The following is an 11,664-nucleotide window of genomic DNA, read 5'->3' as shown; positions in this document are numbered from 1 at the left end:
ACTAAATTACAATATACTAGAAGAGATGTATGATAATTAGAATAGAATGCATTCCAATTACTGAGGGCAGTTGCTTGCTTTATTATCCATTTTTTTCCAGATGTCTAAAATCTTTCTGCTAAAGTTCTTTCTAACTCCTGCGTGGTGTATTCTTATCTCGTCGGCAGACATCAGTTCAGTGCAGCAACAACCGTAAACGTTGTCAGGTTAGCTGAGTAGCTAGCGCGATTATACTGTCAAACTGTGACAAATGCAGCAACCAAAGTTAAGATTCCATTAAGTTTACAATCACCAAGGGCATGTCAACTTTCAAGCGCAACTCTATAATTACTGCATAATCTTGTGAATAACAATCTTTTTGTTTGTTTGTAACAAAACAATCCCAAATTGGGTGTGGGGGATTAAAAGGGGAATTTAAAACTCATTCGCTGCCATTGACGGCTATAGACGTCAAAAATTCATTTGAACTATTTCTATTTAACATTTTTCCACTTTTGTTAACAATAGTATGAAAACCTAGATTTTTTTATTGTACATTTAGAACAGATATAAAATTTGCGATTAATCGCGTGTTAACTAGTGAAGTCATACGATTAATTACAATTAAAAAAAATTCATCGCCTGACACGATTAATTAAAAAAAAAAATTATTAAATGTTTTTATTGTAATTAATCGCATGACTTCACTAGTTAACTCACAATTCATCACAAATTGTATATCTGTTCTAAATGTACATGAAAAAAATCTAGGTTTTCATATACTCTTGTTAACAAAAGTGGGAAAAAAATGTTAAACTAATGAAAATGGTTCAAACGAATTTGACGTCTTTAGCCGTCAATGGCAGTGAATGAGTTAATAAGAAATGATATTTCACATTTTTCAGATGTTTACTAGTAGGCCTACCAAGGCACCTATTTTAAAAAAAATATTTATTATTATAATTTTTTTACAAAATGGGATGGGCCAAATGCGAATTTCACCCCACTTAGGCGGGCGTGACAATCAGCGCTACTTTAACTTTCGAGCAGAAGACACGATTTGAGGAAATGCGATAATTTCCCTTTGCTACACATTTGAATGTTCATCTCCGAGGGTCGAGGGCCCACCTAAGAGGTTATTTTCAGGTTACGTAAGGAGAACAATCAAAAAGGGACTACCCCCCCCCCCCCCCCCCCCCACACGGGTGACGGTCAACCTGCGCGGGGAGCGAGCTCTGCTCTGTTCTCGTGGCCAAAGATGGAGGTCAAATGTCACAATATCGGATCCTGAGTGCCAATGATATTTGCCTCTTTATGATAATCAACGAACAGATGCAGCTCGCTCGTTGCCACGCGTCGGACCCGTGTCATCGCAACCATCCCACTGCAAGCACTAACGGGCATGTGGCCTAAATCATACCTCAGAAGTAAAAAAAAAAAAAAGAAAAAGAACAAAAAAAAAGTATCTTCATGTGATCCACACAGTATATAAATGTAAATAACTTTTGGTTTCATTGTGTCTTATCTCGTCCCATTTTCCCTGTGGTTGTCTTTCTTTATCTTTTTCCCTCCCTAATATCGATGCGGGTAAATTTAGTACCATAGACACATGGTTTCCTCTTTCATGACTATTGTGCTATGTTGTGCTGACACTTAATGTAAAAAAAAAAAAAAAAGCACCTTGTTAAAATACTACACAAAAAAACAATCAACATGTCATAGACTGATCCTATGCACAGACAAGGAAGGGACACGTCACGTTTTTGTCAATACAATGTCGATGGACTCGGACCTCTTCCTTGATCTCTGGACTTTGACTCCTTTGAATTGGACTGTCACTGCATTCCTCTGCTGATTGATTCATTTGTTTTCAGGGGGGGGGGGGGAGGTTACCGTGAGGAGCCCGCCCTTCTTTTTGGGCAAAGCCACTCGTCGTGTCGCATCTTCTAGCGGGAGATAATCAAACTATAGCGAGGAGACAGGAAGGAAAAAGGCTCATTATTATCGGACGGAAATCTTCGCGCCATTGCCTGGGCTCGGGTTGTGATGTAGTGCACGACAACACAGTGCCGGTATTTAATGATTTATTTATTTATTTTTAAGTAAAAAAAAAATTCAGTTGCGATTTTCCCCAATGGTGGCGAGTTCTGTGTGCAGCTATCTTCCAGAATGGAGTGGACTGCGTTGTTGCCATTAATACCAAAGATACTTCCGACCTGCCGTGTTCACGTTGGACCTTGTGATGTGATGCGCACACACACACATTTTCACACAGCATAAACGGATCAAACGGGTCTAAAACAGACTGACCCAATTTTGTGTGTTATTTAGTTTAGTCCTGGGTAAAAAATAAAAATAAAACACTCTAAAAACAATTAGGTCAAAAATAACCCAACTATGGGTCAAAAACTGATCCTCGACTTGGGTCAATTTGACCCAACTTTGACAAAACTACCCATTTTTTGGGGGGTTGTTTAGTACATAAAAACAAAGAAAAGAAAAGTGTTTTGTAATTACACTCTAAAAAGAGTTGGTTCAAAAGTAACCCAATTATGGATCAAAAATAGACAGATCCACTTTATGGGTCAATTTGACCCAACTTTCTGAGTTGTTTTATAGAAAATGACCCAATTTTTTGGATCCAAGTAAAAGATATGGCCAATATTTACGAGTTGTTTACACTAAAAGACCAATTTCTTCACTCAAAGTTGGGTCAAATAGACCCATGAAGAGGATCCGTTTTTGACCCATAGTTGGGTTATTTTTGACCTAATTGTTTTTAGAGTGTTTTTATTTTTTTATTTTTTATTTTTTACCCAGGACCAAAATTGGGGTTATTTTTGATGCCGCAGTTTTAAGAGTGTGGGTCATCTATTTAACCTAAAAATCTGGGTCGGTCTCTTATTGAGCCAATTTGGGTTACTTTTGACCCGACAGTTTTTAGAGTGCAATCACGCCACACGACAAACACGGGTGTGTTTTTGATAATTGATTCATCGTTTAAAGACCTTGTTAAACTTTAAAGTGTGCAAACTCTATGAATTTGAGCCTCCCAACAGTAAATAGTTTCAGATTTCTGTTGTGCTCCATCAAAGCAGCCTGATTATGTTTGCACGCGGGCGAAAGTAAAGCAACTGGAGAAGAATATCGTTGACTTATTCGAGATTTGATCATCTCACTCTATTACCAGAGATATTTTGGTGTACTTTGTAATCTGAGTGTAGATGTGGTGTCTGTTTACAATTCCCACTTGACCCTGCTATCCCAAATGTAGCCTTTTAACTCATTCACTGCCATCGACGGCTATAGACGTCAAAAATTCATTTGAACTATTTCAATTAGTTTAACATTTCTTTCCACTTTTGTTAACAAGAGTATGAAAACCTAGAATTTTTTTTTTATTGTACATTTATAACAGATATAAAATTTGTGATTAATCGTGAGTTAACTATTGAAGTTATGTGATTAATTACAATGAAAAAATGTAATCGCCTTAAGGCCCCAATTTTTTTTTAATAATACTTAATTATTTAATCTCAAGATTAATCACAAATTGTATATCTGTTCTAAATGTACAATAAAGTTTTTTCTAGGTTTACATACTCTTAACAAAAGTGCAAAAAAATGTGAAACTAATAGAAATAGTTCAAATGACTTTTTGACGTATATAGCCGTCAATGGCAGTGAATGAGTTAATGACTGATCCAAAGAAGAACGATGAGCTTTTGCTTTCGTTTGCTACCCCCAACCTCCCACCCCGCCCACCCCGCCCACCCAAACCCTCTTCACTGGTCCAGGGCAGTATCACACTTTGGCAGGCACGTGTAAAACCATTCATCTTGATATACCTCAAATCTTGACGTTGGCCGATGACAGCGACGCTGCAGTCAGCAGCAAAAATGATCATTTGTAGGACTTCTTAGTGAGTTCAGTGTTTGCCATTTTTACGCGTTGACATTTTGAGTTCACTTATTGGCTGTCTAGTTTTGCACGCGGTGCGATTTGAGAAATAGTATGACGAAGTCAGGATCATAAAATACGAGATAAAATCAGAAAGTGATTAGCAAACACTCTTGGTTCACTTTGGCTCATTTTGTGTTGGAAGACTGTCATCTATGAGTGTTGATATGAACGTATTTAAAAATAAATTAATAAAAAAAAAAAAGGAAAAAAAAGACGCACCTCTGTGAAAAGGGGTGTGACGAGCAATTCTTTATGCATGGAAACTATATAAGTGTATTTAAAACTGCAGGATTAAATGTACCTCGACAGGCAGCAGAGTCGGGAGAGAGAACGAGAAAAAAAGAAGACTGGATTTGGTTTTTTCATAGAGATAGACCGATATGGTTCTTTTCAGGGCCGATACCGATGCCGATTATTAGCGGTCAACGAGGTCGATAACGGATATTTGAAGCTGATATTCATTTTCAGTAAAAAAAAAAAAAGGGGGGGGGGAATATTGCCGTCAAATAAAAATAATATATATACAAATGCCAATCTTGTTGTAATGTCTTAACGCATGTTTATTGAACAATTTTTCTGACTTTTCAAAATGTAGATTTTTTTTATTTTTTATCTTAGACAATTTCCATCTTTTTAAATGTATCAGAACATCTGAAAAAAGTTAAATGGAAACTTAAGCAAGTAAATACCATAGCTCTAAAAAATACTTTTCTACAGTAAATATTTTTTCCCCAAAATGTAAAAATACCTGAAATCTTAAACTTTGTTTTATTGTCGAACAAAAACAATTGGTTCAGAAGTTTCCCAGGGTCAGTAGCATCTCTTATAAAGTTAACTGAAAATTTAAATAAATAGCTCCCAGATTAAAATGTTTTTAGATTGACTTTATATCATTTGTCAGATTTAAAAAAAAAAAGTCCGATACCGATGTTCGTCAAAATAATCGATTATCGGTCTATCTCTAGTTTCCAAGTACATTCCTTTAAGCAAAAATGTTTTTTTTAATGTGGTGTTTATGTATTTGTATAAATGTGACGTGTTTGTCTGCACACCAGCGTCAGTTCTGTGTCTTCCTCTGACCTTTTGTCTCTCGTTACCTCATTTTGTGTGCAAATAGTCTGGAAGGTCTTTTACTTATTCATTTCTAAACCATGCGGGTACGAGAGCGGCTTTGCGCCGTGCGGGTTTTCTTTGTTTTGCCTGTATTTAATCTCCCGTTCGATTGGATGGGCCGGCGGGGGGTGTTTGTCCGCTTTAGGAGCTGGCCCAAGCGCAAGCAAGCAAACAAACGGCCGAGCTGCTGCTGAAAGGCGCTTTCTTCCAGTGCATCAAAATGGCGTCATTTGTTTCCCCCCTCAGAGCGGTGGAAGCCCCCGCGTCGATGTTCTCTCCCTCTCCCGCAGCCAATCAATCAATCCGAAACCAAGTGTCTTTGTGATGGTAGGAGACAATCAATTTCAAATAGAGCAAAGAGACAAAAAAAAAAAAAAAAAGATGGAGGGAGGGAGAAAGCGTGATGGAGGAGGAGGGCAGTGACACTGGACAGGAGAGAGATGCGTTCATGTGTGTGGGTTGACCTTTGACCTACGGAGAGCGACCTTTCGGGCGGGAGGCACCCGGGACCCTCTCCGGTGTTGCGGAGGGAGCCGAAGCTCTGACATGTTAAGCGGACATCTAATCGAAGACTTTGATCAAATGCCTGCGCGCACATGCAAAGAGACGCACGCACGAACGCGCAAATGGCGGTCACGAAGAGAGACCGTTTTCTTATCTCTCCTAAAAGAAAATATGTCACATTTGTCTGCCTTGACAAATAATAATACAGTGATGAAAAAAAAAAGAAAGGGCAAATTGTGTGTTTAGACTGACAATGAAAATAAAGATTGAACCAATTAGCAGACCTGCGTCTCGTTGTTTGTGGCGATGGATTCCAAATGAGGTGCTCTGCTACCATCTGGTGGCAGAAACAAATAAATGCATGCAGTCGTCAAGAGGGGAAACCCGGAAACGGGAACATTTTTTGCCCAGCTCTCTACTTTGGATGCATGAAAGACATTTTTCAAAGGATGCCCACAAAATCTTAACATAAATTAAACTAAATGCCATTAAGCAAAATGAAAAAAAAAAGGACTATAACGTTTAAAGGTTAACTTAATTGGACTTTTTCTAAACTATGAGGTGCTTCAAAGAGGCTGGGTTGGGTTCAAGGTTTCGTCATTTGAATTGCATCTGTCCCCGAGTGCTTTCTCATGTGGGTTCAGTTGACTAAACAGTATGAAATTGTGCTTCTCGATCTGCTCAATGAGTCTTAAGATAGTTTCTGTTAAAACTGACCTCACTTCATAACAACAAATAGGAAATTAACAAAACAAAACTATGGAGTATAATTGTATGCACAATGCTCAATATATTGAGAAAGTTATACAAACATTTAAAAAAAATAGAAAGTGACGACGTAAATAGATAATTAAAAATACAATGCAAAAAACGGAATGAATGAAAGATGACGTTGACATCATGAAGTCAAAATGTGAAACAGCATGATGAGGACCGCTTTTAATAAAACTGAATGTATTGGTCCGTTCATGGATTAGCTGTTGTATTTTCAGCTTCTTGTTAAATAACTGCAAATTGTGCTAAATGTTTACACTGTATATTGAAACATTCAACAGTTTGGCCCTTTGACCTTCTCTAAATTTTGGAAGGAATAAATATAAAATGATCAGATTAAATTCACCTGTACAAGATTTAGTGCATTTTAGATTCATCCTGAAAATTTCACACGAAAGTCTAACATCTGAGAATTGTATTTTCAATTTGTAAGGAAAACAAACTTACCCGTTGTTGAGTCCTTGGCTTGACTCCGCCATTTTCCCCAACATTTGTCGTTTTACTTTGACAGCAATGTCTCAAAGTGTCTGGTTTAAATAGTGTACTCTTTTATTCGTCTATTTAATCGCTGTAGCGGTTCGCTTGCAAAGTAAAGACACAACAACTATCGACGCGTAGAAAACTTTCTCGAGCTGTTGTTTAACTTCGCGTCCCTGTCACTCTTCATTGATTGATGACATGTCATGACAGTTGACGCCACTTGTGTTGTGGAGTAAGCAGCGCCATCTAGCGTTCAACCTAAGAGGTACAATATACATGACGTCACGTGGAATGGGATTTTGCATTCCTGTATTGTCTTGTGTTGTTTTCATTGTTTATGCTGCTGGGACTGTGAATTTTCCTTGTGGATAATCAAAGTATCTATCTATCTATCTATCTATCTATCTATCTATCTATCTATCTATCTATCTATCTATCTATCTATCTATCTATCTATCTATCTATCCTTTTTCTTAACCTCTCATTGTGTGGGGCAAGTAACATGGGTGCTGACGGTTCTCTCTCTCTCTCTCTCTCTCTCTTTCTCTCTCTCCCTCTCTCTCTTTCTCTCTCTCTCTCTCTCTCTCTCTCTTTCTCTCTCTTTCTCTCTCTCTCTCTCTCTAACTCAAAATGACACAATATTGCAAGTACCCAAATGCTTCCCTATTTTAAAGCAAATGCAACTTAAAAGATGGACTCCTCGTGGCACAAAGTCTTGATGAAATTCTCATCGTGATATTTTCTCCGTGCGCTCTCGATTATCTGTCTTAACTATTGAAGACGACAACAATCACAGACACGCTTCAGACATTGTCACATCATGCCTTTATGACAAATATGACCATTTACAAGACAGCCAGCATATAAAACACGTGGAGAAAAAAAACCCCGGAACTCTTGTGTTTTTGTTTTTATTGGCAACTATACATCATTATGTTTTCTTTCCCGTTGAGACTTAGTAGCCATGGGACTGAGCAAAAACATGCGCGATCCCTGGACGAAAAAGAAGCACTACTTACAGCAAGTTCTATAGGACGGGACTCTATTTGACTTTACCTACACTATTTTACAGTCAACAGGCATTTTCCTCTGTCAGACAACAAAGTCCACAGATTTGATGACACCGCGTGGCGAGCAGATCTGTATGTACATTCTTCACACTCGAGGATGTGCACGCGTTAATAAACAACGTAAAGAGTTTTTATTTCCATTCCGACAGCCGCGGATGCTCAGATTCACATGTGGTTTGTAATCGTCTCCTTTTACGCTTTCATTGCTTTAATGATGTTTGTCGTTACATCAGATCTTGAATTTAGTTCGTGAGGCAAAATGTAAGTAAGAGAACAAATCTGAAGATTTCAATGACAGTTAATGCAGAATGCCGTCAATAGGTGAGAATGTGTTACATCGCTATTGATCCGGGGGGTGATCAGAAACTCCGGCTTGTTCTTAATTCATTTGAAAAGGTAATGTGTAAAGCCAGGTCTCTTTACCCCCCCCCCCCCCACACTCCTTCAGAAGAATTGTTCCAGTGACAAGGTTCAAGTGAGATCAATGAACGTATGCCATTGATAATCCGGTCCTCGCACCACATTGATCAGTCCCACGGAGCATGCTTGGAATTACTAATCTCTAATCCATTGCTGTACACGTCAGAAAACATTCGCCGAGTGTTAAGATTAAGGATGTCGTCCTGCAAGGAACAGTCACGCGTTAATAACGAGACTTGCTGTAGATAAAAAAAAGTCTACGCATCACTGTTCAAATACCACATTTTCATCACATCATTTTTTAAAAATAATTTTAGAATATTATAGGGAATTATGAACAGTTCCACATAGCAGTTAATCAGACACTTTACGTGTGTTCGGACTCTCATTTAGCATGTTTTTTTCCCCAATGATCATTCTAAACCCATAAAAAAAAAAAAAAAGGCATTTAAACGGGGGTGTGTAGACTTTTATAGCATAGTGACCGACAAGTGCAGAGACAATGCATAGATTCCACCTGCTTGAGCCACAAGAAAAAGATGCTTTTCTTTTCACGCCAAAGCTGTGAGAAACTGTCAAAGAGTTGCTTCTGATCTATTGGAAGCTTGAGAGCAAAATCATTAGAAACACCGTCTTGTCCTTTTTTGTCTCCTTACAATTATTTGTTACCTAGAAACCAAAAGCTGTTTCCTCTTGCTGTTACTCTCGATGACCACTTGGGGTTAGCACAGTACCGCGCTGCCACGCTCCGATGGGAGCTGGGAAATGGTCTGGATGAGGTTCAGTCGTCAGAGTTGTGCCTCACAGAATTGAAATATCCGTTGACAAATGCACTCACAGTCATTTGCAATCAAGGGTCTATTTGCACTATGTGTCGTATTTCGGTATCAAGGATGGCCCGCCACTATTTCTATGGCAACCGGATTTGAGAGGTCTGTTTTGGAAATGTGACTAATATAGGCTAAGTAATCACCAAATCAGCCAAGCTGGCCTCTCTGTCATCCTATTAATGCTCCCCCTCAGCTATGCTAACGCATCTCAAGTCTAATCCAATGAAAATAGCAGCTGTGGGAGCTGGAGTGAAAATGCATCCGTGGTTGGAATGACGCCAGGCCGAAGTCTCAAAGGTGAGGATCAAATCTTACATTGTGTGCCAAAATAGATTCTTTATTTAAAAAAAAAAAAAAAAAAAATCATATACATTAACTCATTCACTGCCATTGACGGCTATAGACGTCAAAAATTCATTTGAACTATTTCTATTAGTTTAACATTTTTTCCCACTTACGTTAACAGGAGTATGAAAGCCTAGAATTTTTTTATTGTATTAGAACAGATATAACATTTGTGATTAATCGTGAGTTAACTAGTAAAGTCATGCGATTAATTACGATAAAAATTTCTAATCATAATTAATCGCATGACTTCACTCACGATTAATCACAAATGTTATATCTGTTCTAAATGTGCCAAAAAATTATTTCTAGGTTTTCATACTCTTGTTAACAAAAATGGAAAAAATGTTAAACTAATAGAAAAAGTTAAAAGGAATTTTTGACGTCTGTAGCTGTCAATGGCAGTGAATGAGTTAACTAGTGAAGTCATGCGATTAATTACAATTAAAAATTGTAATCGCCTGATGCCCCTCATTTGTAATAATCTTTTCTTTAACAAAAATAAAAAATACAAACATTTTAAAAGAAAAGATTATTAAAAATGAGGGGCATCAGGCGATTAAATTTTTTAATCGTAATTAATCTCATGACTTCAATAGTTAACCCACGATTAATCAAAAATGTTATATCTGTTATAAATGTACAATAAAAACATTTTTCTAGGTTTTCATACTCTTGTTAACAAAAGCGGAAAGAAATGTTAAACTAATTGAAATGGTTCAAATGAATTTTTGACGTCTATAGCCGTCAATGGCAGTGAATGAGTTAAAGGAACATTCGGTGATCCCTAGCGCCATCTAGTGCTCATTAGAAGCACGCAGGAGCACACACACGACGGTGGCTCTGAGAGACCAACATTTCGCAAGCCTACCACCAATTCTTACCTTGCGTGAGCAAAACGAGCAAAACGAGCATCTCGGCAGCCATGTTAGATATGAAGTGATTACTAGACATACGGTTATATAAAAAGAATATATGTTTATGCGATACAACGTCTTTTTTTTTGCATACTATTGACTTAAACAGCCGTTTTTTAAAAATGAATGAATGATTTGTTCACCACTAGATGGCGCTAGGGATCACTGAATATCCCTTTAAGCGTTCAAACCGAATAACCTACATAACTCAAGCTTAACTGATAGCAGTGCCAATTTTTTTTGTGCGTGTGTGTGTGCGTGTGTGTGCGTGTGTGTACGTGTGTGTACGCGTGTGTGTGGGGTTTGTCTTATTTTGGTCTGCATTTTTCAAGCGTTCCCCATTGGAACATATCCTAATAGCGAGACTGCTGCTGCTGCTGGAAATGGAGCATCTCGACGACGATAAAGCAACCTCAGGCAAGGGGGGGGGGCGGGGGTGGGGGGGGCGGTTTTTGCTAAGCCTACTTTCTGAAGAATCACAGCAGCGATGAATCGAGCTATATTGACCGAGGCGATAACTTTGGCTTTAAAGCGACTCAATGGTTACGATTGAAAGGCTTTGCAAACGGAAGCTGCGCGAGGACTTTTTTTTTTCTTCTTCTTCTTCTTCTTTTTGGGACTGAGTCATCCTTGAGTCATGAAAACAGTCAAGAGTTGCGCGTTGGATGGCGGTCGCGGTTTCGTTCTTCAGCTGTGAGTGAAACGTTAGAAGAAATCTGTAAAGCAAACACAGCCAGAGAAATATCCCAGTGCACAGTAGGAAAGTGTCAGTCATATTCATGGAGGAGAAGGTGGGATTTTTTTTTTTTCTTGTTAGGAAACCTGGGTCACCCCTTCTGTTTTTTTTTTTTGTGTGTGTTTTTTTTTTTTTTAAACGTCACCCATCTAATGGCGTCGCAAAGAGCCGCCATTCCTAACACGACGACACTTGACTCAACGACCACACAGAACACTTTGTTTACTACCACACAACCACATTCCAGCCTAATACCGTGAACTGGGGAAGGAAAGGGGCGTCGACACGGAGGGTGCCAAAAATGGCCAGCGGGGGGGGGGAGAAGACGGAGAAGGAAGAGAACATGAAAACTCACCCTGAACTATTCTTCTATTATGACTCATGTGCACGCAATAATACCATCGCAGACCACTACGGACATTCCTGATGTCTTCTAAGCTTCTAAGCCTAATTTCCATTTGGGGAATACGGACGAATGGAAGCACAAAGTGGCTTGACTTAAGGGGGCGGGACCAACCATGAGGGCGGAGTTC

At 38.6% G+C, this 11,664-nt stretch overlaps 2 protein-coding genes across 7 annotated transcripts in view; both read right to left on the bottom strand.

Moving 5' to 3' along the window:
- LOC147180297 (organic cation/carnitine transporter 2-like) overlaps positions 1-7,012 on the bottom strand; it is a 58,329-nt gene extending 51,317 nt beyond the window's left edge. Inside the window, exons 1-2 of one of the 2 annotated variants that reach the window (XM_086071414.1) lie at positions 6,781-7,012; positions 5,844-5,896 (exon numbers count right to left, since the gene is read on the bottom strand). The gene's annotated coding sequence lies outside the window, so the exon portion shown is untranslated. The remainder of the gene's footprint in view (positions 1-5,843; positions 5,897-6,780) is intronic. The other variant, XM_086071423.1, reaches the window with a different exon arrangement.
- A 3,017-nt stretch (positions 7,013-10,029) lies between these two features.
- Positions 10,030-11,664, bottom strand: part of lingo3b (leucine rich repeat and Ig domain containing 3b) — a 65,453-nt gene continuing 63,818 nt past the window's right edge. For 4 of the 5 annotated variants that reach the window (XM_086076595.1, XM_086076587.1, XM_086076616.1 and 1 more), the window contains one exon: positions 10,030-11,111. Coding sequence is in view for 2 of the 5 variants with exons in the window: in XM_086076587.1 (XP_085932713.1) it covers positions 11,043-11,111 (69 nt within the window). In the remaining 3 variants the exon portion in view is untranslated. The remainder of the gene's footprint in view (positions 11,112-11,664) is intronic. The other variant, XR_015094883.1, reaches the window with a different exon arrangement.

Source organism: Leptonotus elevatus, chromosome 1, assembly GCF_054856555.1.
Source record: "Leptonotus elevatus isolate MCC_2025b chromosome 1, RoL_Lele_1.0, whole genome shotgun sequence".
NCBI classification, from domain to species: domain Eukaryota; kingdom Metazoa; phylum Chordata; class Actinopteri; order Syngnathiformes; family Syngnathidae; genus Leptonotus; species Leptonotus elevatus.
This window is presented reverse-complemented; position numbering and strand designations above follow the sequence as displayed.